Below are 20,185 nucleotides of genomic sequence, written 5' to 3' on the forward strand. Positions count from 1 at the left end.
TCACCTCAGTTTTATCTGAATTATGTATCAGACAGCTTCTTTAGTACCAGTCAGCCACACAATTAGGCCAGAAAAAAATTGGGGTGGCTGCATTGCCGTTTTCATCTAGCCTGCAAATGATATGACTATTATCTACATAACAGATCCAGGATAGATGATGCTCCATAAGCAGCCCTGGAAGAGGCATTACATACAGGTTGAAAAGCATGGGGTTCAGTGAGGAGCCCTGCGGAACTTTGCATAAAATCTGCCAGGCTGAAGAGAAAATGTAAAAACAGTCTTGCTGTGGCCTGCTAAAAATTACCAATCTGGTTCAAATCCGGTCACGCACTTCCATCCCTCAAAGCCTGTCAAGTAATGTGGCAAGAGACAGTGCTGATGGCTGGGTAGAGTGATAAAAGAATGAAATGAAATGAAATGAAATGAAATGAAAACGGGATTTCTAGAGCGCATGGCTGCCCGGGGGCGTCCCAGCGCTGGGATTGTACTAGCCATTGAGGGGGGAAGCAAAAAACGGGAAGGGAATAGGCAAATTATTGTGGGAACAGGTGGGTTTTGAGAAGCTTGCGAAATTTGTTGTGATTTGTTTCTGCTCGAAGATGGATGGGTAGGGCGTTCCACAGTATTGCTGCTGCAACTGAGAAACGACGTCCTCCAGTACGGGCTTTCCTAATTTTATGTACTGTGGCCAAGTTGCCATGGGAGGAACGCAGAGATCTGTTGGGTTTATATGGGAAGAGCCTAGTTTTATGCAACGGGGGACCCTGATCTTGTAGAGCTTTGTGCGTTATACATAGTGCCTTGAATTTGACCCTTTCACGGATTGGGAGCCAGTGAAGGGTCTTCAATGCAGGTTTAGCTGATGTTCTGCGGGAGGTGCCTGTCAGGAGCCTAGCAGCGGCATTTTGAGTTCTCTGCAAGATGTTCAGGGTTGCTTCAGGGGCTGCCAGGAAAAGGGCATTGCCATAGTCTAGCCTCGATGATATCAGCCCTTGTATTAGGAGCTTTTGAGAGGGGGCAGGGAGCAGGGGGAGAATTTTCCTGGCTGAGCGAAGTAGGCCTACGCAGGTACCTGCGGTTTTTTTTGCCTGGGTTTTAAGAGAAAGGTCCTGTTCTAACCAGAAACCCAGACTTTTGAGCTCCGGCTTGGGTTGGGGAAGGGTCCCTAGGCAAGAGGGCCACATTGCGCTGGGGAGGAGTGATGTTTGTGGTCCCAGTAGCATGAGCTCGGTTTTAGAGCCGTTGAGCGGCAACTCTGCCTTGATCCAAGATCAGTGCTTAATTTGAGCTGGTGCTTGCCAGTGGGAGCCACCGGCACTCTTTTTTGGGGGCCAGTACTTATTTTCATACATCAGAAATTTACAGTGAGCAAGGGACAGAATGACTGAAGAGAAAGATGGAAAAAATGTCACAAAATGGGAAAGCAAGAACTGGCAAGAGTGAGATAACTGGGCAGCAGGCTGCGGGCTTCTGAGCAGAGCTTTAGGCACAGGCACTCATTCTTTTACAAATGAACCACTGTTTAAGATTATCTGCGGTTCATTTTGAACAGAGACAAATGCCACTTTGGTAACCCCGGGGGAGGGGGGGGGGGGGGTGATGGCGGTTTGTGTGTGCCGCTGAGCTCTTTGCCAGGGCCGGTTTTCGGCCAATTTTGTTACAGGGCCGATTTTGCAGCTATGCTGCAAATACGGCCCTGTAACTAACTAAAAAGGCCCCCAGGGTCCCAAAACCGGCCCCCACCCGTGCGGCGCACCGGGGGATGGCCCGGTGCTGCACGGCCAGGGCTCAGACCAAAGAATGACTTAATGATGATCATAATTTTTGTTGTTTCCTCAGGAGAGACATGACTGAATTTGGTGAGTGTTTGTGCAGGAACTGTGGTCAAATCACTAAGCATGGAGGCTGAAGATGACAAGTGAAAGAGTTGATAAATAATCAAAATGGTATCTCAGAAGAAATTAGATAGTGAAATGCAGAAAGCGGTGAAGAGGTGATCTACTGTTGCACATGCAATGTGCTGGAGAAATCCCTAATGATTTTAATCATTTCACAGGAATCTCTGCTGCTTTTCAGCAGTCAGGAAGCATGATGCTTTGACAGTGCTTGTCTGACCGGAGATTTACATTTCTTGTGGCCAGTCTTATAAACCATTTTAGCCTCTGAAAGATAATTGTGGTGCCAGCGTCTCTCGAGCAACTTACAAGCTAGTTAAGTTAATGTCTCGAATTCGCCATTTCTGCATAGTCACTCCAATTTTATTTGCCTTTTTCTGCACAATATATTTGCTGGCTTTAATACTCTGTGCACTTTGCCACTGCTAACCAGAACTAAAGTGTTGTATATTTATACTTACTTCAATATGGCTACTTGGTGTCGGTAGTCCTTTCTTAGTGTTCCTATCTTACCTATCTCCCACAGTACCTAAGAGTGTTCTCTCTAGTATGTGAAGATTCCAGCCTTGGCAGTTGATAATCTGGTCAGCTGTGAGGTTTACTACTCTGCTGTCTTATCCTGTACTATCTTAATAAACCTATCTTAATAACCTGAAGATGTGTCCTGTTGCCTACCTAATCTACTTACAACATAAAGTGTCTGTGCTTCCCCTCTAAATCATGTGCTATTCATTGGAACGCCCTATTGGGCCTATTTACGTTTTCTATAAGTCTCTTGTAAATGGTGCCTTAAGTGCGCTTATGACATGAAACGTTAAATGTCAAACTGCTTAGTTTGTAAAATATGACTTAATGGTGAAATCAGATTTACTTGAGCAGAAAAGAAACTTTGTAACAATTTACTTAGGGCTGGCCGTGCTAGAACTAGTTTTAAACCATCTCTACCATTCATCACACCGTCAGCTTGAATACACATTTTTGACATTTAGAGTTCAGGACTCTGACTCAGAGGACAATGACATGCCTCTGGGCCTAGGAAAAGCCAATGAGTGTTAACTGTTGACCATGTAGCAGTCATTAGCTATCTAAGAGTTGATAGGAATAGCTGGCAAAACACTTTAGCGCCACTATCTCTTTTGACTTAGAGATGCCAGGGAGGACTTCTCCTATTTATTCCCAGAACACGCCCAGACAGCAGGTATCCAGTCAAAGTAGGGCAGGGGACCATTGCTGCTACCTATCCCACTTCAGAGCTGGAATACACATCTTTAACTGGGTGAGTAAACAGTAATGGGAAATTAATGTTTCTGAGCGAATGTTAGGTTGCATATGTGGATCTTTGGATGGTGTTGGTGTCCTTTGTGGAACATTGGGGTGTGAGGTTCTTGTGATGACAGGTGGTGCAGACTGGTTTGACTGACTGTGAAATAGAGCTTTTCTCTCCTTACAGCTGTATACATCTTTTCTGTGGCAATGGGTTGGCTGTCAGTCTCACCAGTCTTCTCCAGTGAGTCTTCTACTTTCCATTGCAGAAGGAACCTCTTTGTGTGGTGCGCTGAAGTGCCGGACCACAGCAGTAGATGTTAGCACAGTTGAGGATCCAGCACAATGGCGGCGGGCTGTTAGTGGTCCATGCAGGCCCCACAGCATATTTGGTGCCTTACTGTGGCAATTTATGGTGAGTTGCGTATTTCCCTCTCACTGGATTGAGGAACCCCGAACCACACCTCCATGCCCTATTGCCTCTAGAAACACAAGTTGCGTGTATGATGCCAGCAGCCATTTTGATAGATTGGGAAGATTTCCATTCCATATGATAGTTTTGCTTGGCATGCATTCCCCACGTTCCAACTGGCAACCATTTTGTGCTGTTGGGTACTGAATATGTGCCCAATCTGCTTCAGAAACTTAGTACGTGAGTTTTGGTGACCATCTTTATTTGAGAAGCTCTTCAGGTTTTCTGTGCATTGAGTCTGCGTTCACAGTGACAGGCACACCTAATCACTGTGATTAGTTTCTCATACAATTTAGCAACTATGGTATTAGTGCCAGCAACTCACCCATGCTAGGCCACACTCATGGATAAGATATCAGCTCTACACCAGATTTACCCGTTTGGGAACTCCTCCACTTTATTGGTCACAGTGGAGTTAAGCATTTGAGGCATATTTGGAGGCATTCAACACTGACACGTTCACCTCTAAAAAGAAAAAAGCACTATTGATGTTCAATCCAAAAAAGAACTCTTCTGGATTGGTATACATTTTTACAGCATTCACATCTTCCTGTAGAGTCTATAGAGGACTTTGTAGCTGCCTTGAGCATCCTTACATCCACATGTAATAATGGGATTCAAGGTTGAATGTTGAATAAACAGCTAATTGTGCAGACTAATAATACGAAAATCCAAGAAAGACTTCTAACCAGTGCAGATCCCAACTTGCAAACAGCATTGACGATATCTAGAAACATCGAACACTCGGAGCAAGGCATGGAGGAAATTAACAAAAGGTCTAAACCTTGAACTGAGGTTCAACTGATCTCTAAACAATCCGAAAGACAATCATCTAAGATAGAAAGCGGAAAGGCTCCGCAGAAAGTGGTCAATCCCAGCACCAAGTCTACCCGGGATAAGACATGGTTTGTGTTTCCGATATGGCAGCAAGTCTCATTTGAGCAATGTTGCATTTTGTACTGCGGTCAACCAAACTTGTTTTAAGTGCAGAAAGAAAGGGAATTTCGCACTTGTATGTAAATCAATGTCAGGGCAGAAACAGAATAGTTCAGAGATTGTAAAGTCATTGAAGAATGACTTGTCTGAGGATGATGGCAATTGAATACAAATGCTAACTTCTCCAGAACATGATGAAACTGTAGGGATATCTACTATGAATGGGTGTCACTGTCACAGAAAGAAACCTCCAGAGTGTGGAATTGCAGTAAATGGTAAGATCAGTAAATTAAAGACGGATTCTGGTTCTCCTTTCACTTTTATGAATGTGAAGGACTTTAAAGGGTCCACAGGTTACAATTACACACTTCACACTTTGAAATATTTGCATATATGGGGGAAAGAAAGTATAAGTTAAGGGTCAATTTGATGCCACATTGGAGTTTGCGGGCAAATCCATGGAGGGAGGCGCTGATTTGCTAGGATGGAATAAACAGGGTGATTTGGACATGGGATTGGATCGAAATCATCCTAATATGGTTATTTAAATGAAAAGAATGTATGACTCAAGCAGTGCATATATTGGTCGAATTGGTGAGTGGGTAAGGAATTATCTGAATGTGTTCAACAAACATTTGGGTAAATTGAAGAGTCTCCAACACCACGTTATTTGTGAGGCCAGTTGTGCACATGGTGTGCTAGGTAGCTTTGCGGCTACCTAATGAGCCGAAATCTGAACTTAAGAAATTGTGTGATCTGGGGATCTTTTACCCTATTGAAGTCTGCAAAGTCTGATAAGTCATTGAGGTTATGTGTTGATTTAAGGCAACTGGACGCTAATATTTAGGTTGATCACCAACCATTGCCCTATATTAATGAACTGTTGCCAACCCTTAAGGGGACGGTGTTTTTTACATCATTGGATGTGTCAGCTGCTTACCACCAGGGTGAGTTGTGTCAAGAATTGCAACAACTTACGTCTTTTGTCACGCCTGAAGGTGCGTATCCCTATTTTCACATGCCATTGGGATTAACATCTGCTTGAGCTATTTTTCAGAGATTGATGAGTAAATTGTTTAAAGATTTTCCCGTAGTCACTTATTTTCAAGATGATATCGTTGTGTATGGTCAAGATAAATCTGAACACGACCAAAGGCATACTTTGACATACTGAGATCTAGTGGGTTGCTAATAAAGAAGGATAACTGCAAGCTTTCTCTGGATGGGGTAAAACCCAAAGTCAAAATACTGGAAGCAATGGAGAAGGCTCCTAAACCTCTCAACAAGTATCAACTTAGGTCTATGTTGGACTTAATAGAATATTATGTAAAATGTGTGGGAAATTTTGCAAGTAAGACAACATGCGTAAGGGACCTGCTTAAGACGAATGTAAATTATATGATGAGTTAGACAAGGTGTTTGAGTCAATTAAACATGACATTGTTATAGCATGCCCTCCTAATCCATTTGATACTAATGACACCTGTATCGTTTCCACTGATGCCTGCAATTTGGGCCTTGGGGCTGTACTTATGCAAAAGTAGAGCACTGTTGATGAGGAAATCATTGCATTTGCTTCAAGGGCTTTGAGAGGTACAGAGACCATTTATTCCATGAAAGTGAAGAAGGCTCTTGGTTTGTGGTGGGGTGTGCAGTACTTCAAATATTTTGTGTGGGGCTGCATGTTTATACTAAGAATGGACCATAAACAATTGGTAGACCTATTTATCAGTAGTGGGGGTGGAAGAGCTACCCCACGCATTGTCAAATGACAATATACTGCAAGTGTTTCACAACAACTTAGAGTATGTTGTTGGTGCGAGGAATGTATTTCCTGATTGTTTGTCAAGACTACTGTTATGTGAGTCTGGGTCCTAGTTGAAAATGATGTATGATGACTTGGAAAGGGAATGTGGGGTGAGTTCCATTGATGTTACTATGAATGGTGCTCCTCCTGAAGAAGAGAGGATGGAAACCTTAGCAGTTGACCGTAAGGTTCAAAGTGTGCTGGAATTTGTTGCCAGTCATTGGCCTCCTGCTAAAGAAGTTCAGAGGAACTTAATTCCATATTTAAGGGCTTCAGATGAGTTGCCGTTTGTTAATGGTGTTTTGCATAGACGTGGAATGTTGGTTGTTCCATTGGAGTTGTGAAACTAGGTTCTAACTTTAATGTTGGCACATGAAGCCTAGAATAGCTGATGATTTTTTGTGGCTAGCGTTTGACATGCTGTGGAATGTTTTGTCTGTGAGTGTAGTGTGTCAGTCATGAGTGACAAAACCCAGGTACAAGTCCTGTTACCCCCATAACCACAGTAAATTTGTCATGGCATAGACTGTCTTTTGACGTATCGGAACCATGCAGTGTCTTTTTTAACACACCAAAATATGCTTGCATATTAATTGACTATTTTGCTAAGTGGCATGAAATCATATTTGTGGACAGTGTGAATAATGGTGTGTTTATTCAAAGAAGTGTTTCTGAGGGAAGGGTATGCTTAGGAATTGGTGACCAACAATGGCACCCAGTTGGTGTTGAGGTAAATGGAAGAATTTTAAAAACTATCTGACATAAAACACATCAGAACGTCTTTACATCATCCCCATAGCAATGGGTTGGTGGAAAGAAATGATTGTATTATTAAGAATCAGCCTGCATTTGGCGTTGGTGAATGGTTTGGAAAAGAAGTCTGTGAATAGGTATATGGTTGTGCCATCAGAACCACACCTCATGTAGCTACAGGTACGTCACTTTTCACTATTAAGGGACAGGGATGCCGGAACGAAATTGAGCAAGGAATAGATGCATCAGAAAAGTGTTGATGTTGTGAAGGTTGGCAGTGTTGTGGAGGTGAGATGTGAAGTGCAAAAGAAATATAGCACAATAGGCAAAAGTTACAACAGATTGATTGTTAAGGCACCTGCTCATGTTCAGAAAAGATTTTCCAGTTTTTCAGCATCTGTTCAAGAAAGGAAGTGAAGAAACATGCAATAATTATCAAGGATAGGAGGGTGTGCAACAAGAGTTTCGTGTCATTGGTGCCCGACTCCAAGGCCACCAATGTGCATTAGAAAATGGGTGTGGAACAGATGAATGTGTTGAAGTTGAATGTGACCAGCACCAACCTAGATTCCTCGGAGAATTAGAACTCGTCTTGTGAAGTCTAAGAATTTTGTTATGAAACAGTTATGTATTATATTTTACCTACATGTGTATGGTGCCTGTTGGTTTTCTCTTTGCCTTCGCGACATGTTTGTAGTCACATTTGCCTTTTGTTAATGCTCATTTTACCATTGAGTAGTTGGTTATGTTGATCAACGTAAGTTTATTTTGCATGTATGTCCCTTCCATGTTCCCTATCCCAATATAGGCAGTCTAATTCCATATGGTGCTATATTTTATTTTATTTGCTGTTTTACTTTTATTATTTCTGCTAATTACATTCTTATATGTCTTTGGTTGTGAAGGAAGGGGATGTGTAGGGTTGCATATGTAGAATGTTGGGTGTTGTGGTAAATAAGCTGTATCTAAAATACAAAATGATCACAACATTGGTAGGTTAATTTGTATTGAGAAAAGGCAATGGAAATAGAAGAGAAAGTAAGTAAAAAGACCCTCATCTACAGTAAAACCTTCTTAGCATATTCCTTGCAGACAGGAAGCTCTTTTAAAATGTGACAGATATCTTGTCTGCTGTATTACAAGTGCCATAGACTGTAATAAACAGTGGGTGAGTTGTACTCTTAACTGTCTCAAGTAGAATGGGGGCAGGACTTTGCTCTCCTTGTCAAATAACAACACAGTTTTAGCAATGTTTTATACGCATGCTGGGTCACAAAGCTAGAAAGTGTAGCTAGAAAGTGTTTCAGTTTCCAGCAAAATGGCGCTTTTGCAACCTTATGTTAAATTCAAATTAACAAGGGGCATTAAGTTCTGTATTGTAGGCATGAGCAGGGCTGGATGTCTTCCTTACCCCACAGGAGCTCCGTCCTCCCTGCATGAATCCGGCACACACCATGTTGTCTGTGTAGTAGTAGGGATAGGCCTGCTTGCACTGTGCACTGGAGATAATTGGCAGATCCAGACACTGGAGAACCCGGGGATAAACCACTGGAAGAAAAACACAACGTTAAAAGAAAATAGTTTAGATCCAACGAAAGATACATTAGGAGCAGACCAAATATAAATTTGGGAGGTTTGCAAACTCTTCAATCATCGTGAAGTGCAAACATTACAGCACTTGATCAAAATGTTTTATGCAAATCAGATTTGTGAGATACATTTTTCTTTAAATTGAGTTTTTGCTGAGGTGTTTAATCTGCAAAATCGACTGTATGGGATCTTTTTTCTAGCAGGACACTCTTTGTAACATACGTTTATGGATGAAAAAAGTTACACGCTTATTGATCGTTGAAGAAACGTCTCGTTTAGTATGTTTTACACCTTCTGTTTCATTTTATTGTTCATCCAGTAAATGTCGATGAGCAAAAGAAAGTGTAGTGAAGCACTACATGCTATATGGCGATATGTTATTTCTAGAATCCTACACACCTTCTAGGCTACTTCAAGGTCAGAACTTTATGGACAAGAGTACATGATCTGGCTATCAAAGGCCAATTTAGGTAGCTTTTGTTTTTTTTAAGTGAAAAATGGCTCTATTTCATTTTTCCCCTGCTGAGAAAATCTATCACTTCAATGCAAGTCAATGGAGAAGTTACTTCCTGCCAGTCGATTAGCCTGGAATAACAGATGCATGAGTTACAGGAGAAGTTGAGAGAAGATCAGATTTATTTTATCTTGAATACTACAAACAAATTTAAATATATTGATTGTGGGGAAAATAGTATCTAGAGCATTGATTCTTAAAGTTGGTCCACAGACCCCTGGGGCCCACCAAACCTACTCTACGCAGGGGGCTTGTGACTACTTAGAACATGAAATGACATCAGCAGATTAATAAACTATTTAAACACATGTAAGTTAGAAATTGGATGCAAAAAATAGAGCTTTATGTGGTCTTTGGTGCAGGATCTCCATATGAAACACAGTAGGAGGGATACAAAACTTGGGGACGGCCTGGATGCCTGGGTGGCCCTGGTGGAAAGATTTAGAGGTCCTTTGGCCCTTTGCACTAGGCTGTGATTGGATGTGTACCTTGGATGTTTAACTGTATTGCCACTGATCGATTGCCACCTGCAAATCTATTATTGTTAATGCAATAAAATATACCTCCAGTTGCTCTCTATGTACTGTGAATATTGTAGTAAGAGCTGCACTTTATGGTTGTCATTGATATATGTTAAAACTGATTAAATAAAGGATTTTTCAAAAATATAGAGTCCTATTTACAAAGGTAAATTTACTAGTGTACACTTACTCATGTGTAAATCTACTACTGTAGCTTATAAAAACTTTGCAATTATTCGCTACTCACCATTTCCTGGTGTATTTGTCTGTCCTCCAGAGACACCAGCAATGACTTTGCCAATGCTTTCTGTACTTGCCACATTAATGATTTATGGTATTTTAAACATCATGATTAAAAACCTTCTTTGATTAGTTCCCTGTATCTTTCTACCTGAACTTTAGAGAAAGACACCTGAATGAAATCAATCTGACGATGATTTATGAGTTGTCTTTTATGATACTAAAGCTCATCTTTATTAGCAGTGTTGAGAGAGAAAAGGCATTTATCAAAGCTCCTTTGTTTCCTATTTGAAGGAAACAAAGGACACTGAGTGCTATAAAGGGTGTGTAATTAATACTGCACTCCCCTCTAAACCTAAAGCATACACATTCACGTCTGTGGATGATTGTAGGAAAATGCCTCTTTTTTGCATGATTGCCCCCATTGATGTGAACTGATGGTGCTGCTTTTGTTTAGTCTGTGCTCCTTAACTCAGCTAACCCAGGTCTTATTGCAAGTGTTCTGTCTCCTAAAGCATGTTGCAATTCTCCTAACAGGCATATTTAAGTCCCTAATATATGATACCAAGTGATTCCAGGGCCTGTGCACAAAATGTCACTAGTGGCTTCAGCACATACTGTGCCACCCACTATGGTGTCAGTGCAAACATGACTTCAAGCCTACCATTGTAGCCTGGTTTGGCAGTTTTAAATTGCTACTTTGACCTGTCCACATAAACCTTTTTGAATTATCTAAACTTTCCTTTTTAGTATGAATAGGTCGAGCCTACATAGGCCTCATAAGCCCAAAGAAGCAGTGCATGGTATTTAAAAGTGGGACATGTAGGAAATTACTGTCACACATGTCCTTAGAGTGAAATAGCCATAAAAGCTGATTTTGCTGTAGCAAAGCTGTCTGTTCCAAGTCAAAATACTGGGTTAGAATAGTGCAGTTAATAATGCTAATTGCCGTTAGGAAACAGCTAAAAATATAATTCAAACACTCTTTATAATAATCATTCAAATTCCAATATAACGGCAAAACTGAATTTGTAATAACTATTAAGGAAAATGTACTTTTAGAAAGTAACCTTTTCTCTGCCTAAAGCCTCCAGAGGACCATTTGCATGAGGTCCAACTGGTGGCCTATTGGCCCTTGAAGAGGTGTAAAACCTGCCACCAGAGCCGAAAAAAGGTCTTCAACATGGAAAGGTGTTTCTGTTTCACTAGAAGGTTGACCTTCTAGGCTGTACCCAGTAACCTATTTAATTTCAAAGTGGCCTGCCATGTCACAGGGCAATGTTAGCTGACACATGGGCAGGGCTCTTCTGTGGTCCCAGTCAGGCAGGCACCAGTCCCAGTGATATTTAACCGTATTGGATAGGGAGGAACAGGCAATTACCCATATCCACGGGCTGGTGACAGGCATAAATCTGGTATCCCCAGTACCCTACTGAGAACATTATTGGAGCTATCGAAGATCAGGAGAGGACTGAAACTATAGTTGGAAAACCTGAGAAGAACCCTGAAGAACTGGGCCTTATCTCCCTTTTGTTCTGAGGACAACACGTGACTACAGGGGTCAGTTGGCTGACCACCTGTTAACCTACATGGCTACAAAAAGCTGCAAGAAGGCCCATTTTACTGAAGGGCCCAGCTGATCAGTTCCAACTGGAACTGCCCTGGATTCTCTGGGGGCTTCTGCTGGAGTGAGACTTGACCCCCAAGTGTTGTTCCTGATGTCCCGATGACCCTTGGCTGTGTCAAACTGTACTCCTCCTAAAAAGCCTGGGACTTAGAAACATTTTGGCTCCAAAGACCCCCAGAGTTCAGGGGTCAGAGACAAACCTACCAAGTCATCCAATAAAGGTGAGTTGCTGCTTGGTCAAAGATTTAGGATTTTCCCCCCTCAGAGCTTTTCCTCAATGGCAAATCTATTTTAGCTCGACTTTGTGGACAGATTCAGATTCTTTATTTCCTGCATAGTTACTTAAAACCATTGCAATATTATTACATACAATACAAAAATAAACTAATACATTTATCAAAGTGTGTATCTAGTAAAAACAGAATTTCAAATCCCTTGTTGGGAACATTTTTGCCAGTATAAACCCTGAGTTAGTTGTAGGCATTGTGTGGGGCTTTGTGTGTCTTACTACTATGAATTACGGATACGAGTTATTTTAGTCTAGTCATGGGATTCTTTGCCGGTCATCATAATTATTTTAGTGCAGTTCTCTCCGATTGTTGTAAGGGTTAAACCTTTACTTCTGGCAGTATGTTCTTTTTATGGTCTGGTTAGAAACATATGCTTTTTAGCATTGTGCAGCCCGGGCCTTATTTCGTTTCCGCTGACTTGGGCATTTTTTGTACAGCCATCATAAGGAATTTGACCAATCTACAATTTAATTGTGTATTTCCTGGATTGAAGCATGCTAACACTGCTTGTCTCCTGGTCCTAATGCCTTTCTTTCTGAAGGGTTCTTTAAGAAGCTGATTCCGTGCTTGGCGCAGGTCCTTGCATAGGCAGATTAAGTGTAATATGTCGCTTCGTTTGGTGTTGCACAACTCATGAACTAGTGGCCTTTGCCATGGTGGAAGGCGCTGAGCGCATGGAAGGATTCCCATCCTGTGCCTCAAAAAGTTTGTTTTTATGGACTTCGAGTAGCCCTGGTTGAAATACAATTGTGGAGCCAGTGTTTTATAGGAGTTAAGGGTCATCCAGGCATGCGATCTGTTTGAGAAGATTGCTTTGTCTTCCACCAGAGAGATTTGTTTTAAGGATTTCCAGACCAGTTTCTTGAAATTGGAATAGCCGATTTGTGCATTCCAAAGTTCTGTGAGTTGGGTAGATTCTAGAGCTAGTTGTAGGTAGCTTCTGCTTTGGGAATGCTCCCTGTGCTGTATGTCCTGCCACAGCAGATAATTTAACGTATTTGTAATGGCACTCCTGATCCTGTTTAAACAGATAATATACGCACCATGCCTGGCTAGATCTTGGCATAGGAGACCGAACTCCAGCCTTATTTGAGCCGGTGATGTGTAGGATGGAAGGCTGAACAAGATTCTATAAGCCTTGACCTGTGTGCTTTCCAGCTCTTTTGCATCTCCTCCCCGCATTGCCTCACTGCCATAGGTAATTGAGGGGAGTAATTTGACCCGGACTACCTACAGAAGCGGAGTCAGGGTAGGCCCCATCAATTTGCTTGCAAGATCTTTCATTGTTAAGGCAATCAGCATCCCTTTCCTACTGGCTTCCTCTTTCTGACGTCTAAACGTCCCATCCTTGTCAAATGTCACTCCAAGGTAATTGTATTCTTTTTTTTTTGGGAGAACCTTTATTATTACTTCAAGCAATTACAAGTATGGGCCTACAACCACCCCGGCCGGCCGCTAGTCAAACATAAGTACAGCAGAGCATTGTGGATAGTTAGAGCAGTTCGAAAACCGGGGTCCTACAAATGTCCAGGGCATGACTTATATTCAGGCGTACAGGTTGGAAGTCAGGATTATGAAGGTTCATTTTCCAATAAGGAAAAACTAGAAATAAGTGCCATACGGTCATACACGGTCCCACAATAACGAGCATGAATCAGGATATCCGCAAATAGTACAAATACAAGTGAAGTATTGGGGGTATGGTACACGAGTCAGGATAAATGTAGGTACAAACCCGTTCCGTAGCAAAACTGAACCCCACCCCTCAAAACGAAACATATTGTAGGAGACATGAAGGACGACAACACTAAAAAGGGAGAAAAGACTAAAGGGCCATAGAAACAATAACGGACAAATTGACAAACCCCATCCCCCTACCCCCCCACCCTGCACCCCTGCAGAAGGCCACGGCCTCCCCTCCCCCCCCCCCTCCCCCCCAGCAGCGTGCCTGTCACCCTAATGGAGAACCGAAATATAGAAAAAGAGGAGAAAGAAGAAGAGAGGAAAAAAGTGGAGGAGGGCCCTCGATCTTGCCACCCGGCCCCGTCCCTCACCCCTGCGCCCAGGAGACATTTTAAAAGCAAGATCAGAATATCCATGGAGAACATCAATCACCGACCACACCAGCAATATAATCCCGCCGAATGTCTCCCAAGCACCGTCAGTCAACAATAAGTCCACTAGACTCTGGACGGTATGATCCCTGGCCTTGTCTATCAATGGAACCAACATACGCCCACTTATCAATCGGTATACAGAGCGGCGTGGAGGGTCCAGGTGATCCGGGCGGGCCAGGCCGAGTTATCGCTTCATGGGACTGCAGCAACCCAAACCCATCCGAACTTGTATGGCGGAAATCCGTTTGTGTCGAGATTGACCCCGAACACATCCCCAAGTCCGAACACAGTCTCACCATACAAGGAGGGATAGTCACACAATCCGGCAAGTGCCGCGACGTCGCCGGGGCAGCCCAAAAAATAGATCGGCGTTGTTTTCCCAGCCGCCAATTAGACATGTGCCCCGAAGAGACACTCGCATGTACAACAGAGCTGTCCAGGGCGGTCACTTGAGCCGGGTCTTTCAGCATCTCCATGAACCTAGGCGTTGCTGGAGCACTCTTCATGGACATAGAGGCGGGCACGTCGGCACTCCGTTGAGATCGATCTGTGCCCATGTGGAACGGCGGGACAACAATGGCGGCCATCCTTCTTCCCAAGTCCCGGGCATTACAGATCAGGGTCTCATGCAGGGTCGTTAGAGCAGCCAATATATCTTTGGACGTGGGCTCCTTCTCGCACCGCCAGTCCCCTAATCTCACCCGCACGGCAGCTGTTCGACCTGGATGTGGTCCACAGGGGAGGGCGCCGGCCGCCATCTTAGCTGATCCGGCCTCGTCCTTCTTCACCTCACCTCAGGGACCGGGCCCCAAACCAGGGCGCTACAGGATTCACAGCCGGGAAATGCAAGGCAGGCTCCCCGGAGAAGAGTCACCAAAGGGCTAAACAAAATCTCTGCCGCTCTCCGGGAGCCGCCTGCCGATTCCGGGGCCAATCCTTGATTATGCCCGGACACAGTACTGGGAAGGGGGGCCAGATATCGTGTACTCCCCTCGAGCCTGCTTTGCCACGCAGCCCCACGAGGCACTCCGCTAGGTGAACTGGGTCGTCACTGTCGCCATTGGCCCATCAATTCACCGGTGCCCTCCGGCCGACTCCTCACCTCCACCAGTGGCCGCTGTTGTCGCAGTCGCGGCCGGCTGCTCCTCTCACTCGGCACCCCGGTCCCAACACCGCGAGGGCCGCAGAACAGTCGGGGACATTTCTCCGGGTCTGCCGCACGTAGAAGCCTCAGGAGCAGACGGTAAGTGAAAGTTCTCCTGCGCCTACTTAAATATGCCGTTACGGCTCAGGATAATTGCCAGGATATATGCGCGGGGTGAGAGGGCTCACGGAGCCTAGCGTCTATGCGGCCATCTCGGTCGCTGGCTTGGCTCCTCCTCGGTAATTGTATTCTTGAACTGGGACAAGTTTTGTACCGCCAAGGAACCAGCTTTTTTGGAGGCTCTTTTTGTTGTTTATTGACATTGTCCGTGCCTTGCTCAAGTTTATCTTTAGGTTGTTTTCTGAGGCGTAGTTCTGCCTTATTGTCAGTAGACTCTGGAGATCAACATGCGTGTGACTGAGCAAAACTACGTCATCGGCATACATGAGATTTGACAGTGTTTGTCCTTCGATCCTTGGTGAGTGGGAATTGCAGGACTTGAGCGCCTTTGGAAGATCAGCCATAAACAGATTAAACAGGGTCGGGTCATGCACACAGCCCTGTTTCAGACTCTTTGTTGTGGGAACCTTTGCGGAGATGTGTGTGCCACTACCTAATTTCACCTGTACCCAGGTATCCGTGTGCAGCAGTTTTAGCATGTTTAAAGTGTGTTTAGGTATGCCCCATTGAGCCAGTTTTCCCCATAATCTGGCCCTATCAACGTTATCAAAGGCAGTGCTGAAGCCAATATAACATAAATGTAAAGTTGTTTTTGAGGCTTTGGCTGCATCGATTATTACCGAGATTGTGAGGATGTTTGTGGATGTACTTGCCATTTTGCGGAAGCCAGTCTGATTCAGCAGTGTTATAGAATTCATCTCCGCACAGTTTGTTAGCTCCTCTAATACAGTGCCCGAGAAGTATTTAGCTTCATTGTCTATTAGAGCTATTAGGAGATAGTTATTGGCTTCGGCTTTATCACCTTTTTTGTGGATTGGCACTATAGTGGAGCCTTTCCATGATTCCGGTATTCTATTTAACCGCCTAACTTCCAAAAATAAAGGACACAGGATTCCGCCCAGTCCTCGCGCTTAGTTTTAAACAGGGCTGGTGGAATTCCGTTCGGACCCGGGGCCCCTTCCTTCCTCCCTTTGGCTATCAGCTTCATGATTAGGAGGGGCTGAGAGCAGTTGTCTGAAATCAAAGGGCTGATTTCTTTGAGCAGCAGCTCCTGATCCCTCGTCCCCGAATTACTTGCTCCTCTAATACAGTGCCCGAGAAGTATTTAGCTTCATTATCTAGTAGAGCTATTAGGTGATAGTTATTGGCCTCTGCTTTATCACCTTTTTTGTGGATTGGCACTATCGTTGAGCCTTTCCATGACTTTGTGGACAGGGTATCCAGACCTGCAGGAGGAATCCAAGCTACCTTAAAATTGACTACATCCGAACGTAGAAATCTTCACTGTGCGAACGTCCGAAAAGTATGTGGCCTGCTGAGGCATGAATTTTGAATTTTTCACACTCTGAGCTTTTTCTCCAAAAGTCAACGACCTCACTTGGACCTCATCTGATGGCTATGCAGCTTTGTGGAGCCCTTCTCAGCCACAGCCCAGTGCCCTGCCCAACTGAAGATTTTTGAGTTCCATTTCAGTGGCTAAGTTAGAAGGTAAAACTTCTGACCATGTCAAACCTAGTTTCCATAGCAGTCAGCTCTAAATTGTGCCTTGATCCTGGTCAAGCGCAGCCAGATGACAGCGGTTGGCTCTTAATGCTTTTTTGAAAACTTGAAAAATTCATATTTCCAGTGCCCCTTATTGTTGTGGTTTTTGTTGTTTTGGTGCCATTGTGTTCATGAAATAATTTTGCCAATGATGCTGTACTACTGGCCTATTCCGAACATCTATAGACAAGCTACTGAGAGGCTTCGAAAAGTATTGCCTGTCCAAAAATCTGGTGATTAACACTCCAAAAACTAAATTATTGATATGAAATTCACAAAACATATTTAAAATCAAAGACAGGGCCCTTGATCGTTTCAAATATTATGATTAGCTGGAGATTAGATTTGACGAGAAGTTGTTCTGGGCCAAACAGCTAGTACAAAGTGAAACAATCACTAGTCAATGTGCAAGTGCTGTTTTACGGTTCTGTAACAAATGCAGATGAAGATCAATTGAACCCGCCCTCTATGTGCAGTGCTATGGCCGTGTTAAGGCTGAAATGGGCATGCACAATGTTGAAGCCCATCTAGCACTTAAAGAGACCTTGCATTAAATCCGAATATGGACCAAATCCAAGCTTGCTATCTATTTAACCCTTTCGATGCTGATGACGAGCTCAGCTCGTCATCACCCACGGGTGTCGTGTGCTGATGACGAGCTGAGCTCGTCATAGTGCAACTAAAATGGCATTTTCCAGCACTGGGGGGGAAAACGCCCAGCAGCCATGTGGTTAAAAGCCCTTGGCAAAGCATTGGCTCATGCAGACTACTCTGGTCTAATGTTATTGCCAGTTTTCTAGCTGCTGTAGGTTTTGCAGAAATCTGGACTAATTCACAGTCAGAAAATATTGGGCTATCAGAAGACTGGAATCAAGTTTAGGAGACGCTTCTAGGAAACTAAACCCTCTGCCTCGTATGGGCTGTACTTGTACCGGTTATTTCCAGAGATAAAAAGGTCATTGTACATGAGGTTCAGAATGGGCACACTGCCAACAATAAGTTACACCAACAACAGGTCCAACCATCTTCAGCCTCAGCTGCCTGTAACTGCAAACAAGGCGGTGATGAAAAGTTTTACATTTCATGTTCCTCTGCACTAACTCCTTGGAGGCAAGGAGGCTCTACCTTCTAGCCCTTGTTAACAAATATAACATAAGGTGCCCCTATGTCTTCGAACTGATTACGAAGATTTATTGTATCCTGGTGGCACCATATATCTATGCTGCTTGGAAAGACACCCAACATTGCTTTCCAGAAGTTTATTGTAAATGTATTGCGACTTATATAGCGCACGTATCACCCGAAGGCATCAAGGCGCTTGCCTTGGGAACCCGTCCTGGCTTTTCCCTGTGAGATAACCCCTACTGGGTATCCCCAAGGTGAAAGCCAGGCATCCCGCAGTGGGTGGGCCGCCGTAGTGGAGATTAAGCAAGCTATTGCCCAGAGTTGCAGCGTGGGACTCCATGATTAGAGTAGGCACCGAGGCGAGAATTATCGAGTCCGTGGACATTTTTGGGCTCAGGACCCTGCCGCGTCGGGAATTGAACCCTGGTCCCGAGCCAGACCTCTGCATCAGGGTCTGCCGCTCTAATCAGTGAGCCACACTCCTCCACGTATAGCACTGACTTAACATGCTTTGCCCGCTGCCTAGCGCCTATGTCATCAGTGGGGAGTAGGCTGTCTTAAATGTATCTCACGTTATGCATTTTGAGCCCGGGGCGACCCTATGCAACAATCTTCGTTTGTCACTATAAGTTGACTAGTTGTCTAATAGTGTTCTCCCTCGACTGACTATCCTTAAACTGACTAGACAAAAGTCATTAAGAACCAAGGCTCACTATTAGAGCCTGCGGTGCAAGGAAAACTGAGTGGCAAAAATGCTTTCTGCATGTCCACAAAGGGCTGGAAACCCACTGGATCGCTGCATCTGAACTCCACCTTAAAAACATCCTCTCAAGAGTTGGTATCAAAATCTTTATTAAATACCTGTCACTCTCTCTATGTTTGCTGTGAGCCCTCTAGAGGCGCTGCAAGGGGCCACGTGGGCTATAATAAAGCCTCAATGCAATATATGGGATAATTGTTATTTATTTGACATAGACTTGCGCAGGGGCCTCAAAGCCAACATGTTGGTGCTTACAGGGAGAGGGATGCCTTGACAGGAAGCAGCTCACACGTCTCGCTTCTTCCGCTAAGGAGTACACCTCGCTGCCTGCTGCCGGAAGCAGGCAGGATAAATTCACTTTTCAGCTTCATCGAAAGTATTTAAGGCGCAAAGACACCCATGCATCTTTTCCCTTCCACCACGAACGTATATAGGCAGGGCCTCATGTATTAGAAGCGACGCATCGCTGCGTGAAAGCAGTGATGCGTCACTTGCCAGTGCGCTCTCCCTGCGACCCTATGGATGCGTCATATTTACTGTATGATGCATCATGTTGCAAGGAGTTACAGATACGTCAGTATTTCTGACGTATCTGCAGGCACAAAAGTGACGCCTTGCTGGAGTTTCTTTACAAACGTGACGCAACTCCAGAAATGTGTCCTTTCACATGGGGCATGCCCCATGTGAAAGGGCCTGTGTCAGTCTTACGCCTGCTGTGAAGCAGGCGTAAGTTTTTGATGCATTTGCACCCTAGAAGTGACGCAGTAAAATCGCGTAGATTTCTCTGTGTCACTTCTACGAGGCTTACTTACGTGGGAACGCCCACCCTGCATACATTATACCTGATGCAGGTATAATGTAGCACAGGGAATTACAAAGTGACGCATCTGCTTAGATGCGTCACTTTGTAAATAGGGCGCCCGAGGAGGCATGTTTTACGCCGCCGATGCGTCACAAAAAGAGACGCAAGAGAAGCGCAAAACTGTCACAAGACCTCATAAATAAGGCCCGCAGTATATACGTGAACTGTACTCTGTGGCTTCAATAGCTCAGCAGTGAAACCAAGTGCGCTTCTAACAGCGGTCGTTCAAGGGCTCAGGTATCACAGTTCCTTTGTATTATTATTTATACTTGAAAATAACACGCCTGCTTTTTGAAAAAATCCGTTTTAATGTTTCTCGAAGTGTTGGTTTTGTCATGTGGCTGCACTAAAGTGCAGCTGGCGTCTCTTACCAGGCGATACTATGCAAAGTAAAATGTGCATGTACCAAATAACATAATGATGACCGTGATGTTCACATCACAAGCTAGGGTTTTCCACCAGCCCTTCCTTTAGTTTTAGTGGTTTTCAAAACTAGGGGTGGCCTCCCTGGGGTGCCTAAATTGACCGCGTGTCGGTACAAGACATT

At 44.1% G+C, this 20,185-nt stretch overlaps 1 protein-coding gene across 1 annotated transcript in view; it reads right to left on the bottom strand.

The window, feature by feature from the left end:
• Positions 1–20,185, bottom strand: part of LOC147707757 (trypsin-3-like) — a 40,512-nt gene that overhangs the window by 3,257 nt on the left and 17,070 nt on the right. The window contains exon 4 of the mRNA XM_086926609.1: positions 8,538–8,674. Within this exon, the coding sequence (XP_086782735.1) occupies positions 8,538–8,674 (137 nt within the window). The remainder of the gene's footprint in view (positions 1–8,537; positions 8,675–20,185) is intronic.

Source organism: Lissotriton vulgaris, chromosome 6 (assembly GCF_964263255.1).
Source record: "Lissotriton vulgaris chromosome 6, aLisVul1.2, whole genome shotgun sequence".
NCBI classification, from domain to species: Eukaryota; Metazoa; Chordata; class Amphibia; order Caudata; family Salamandridae; genus Lissotriton; species Lissotriton vulgaris.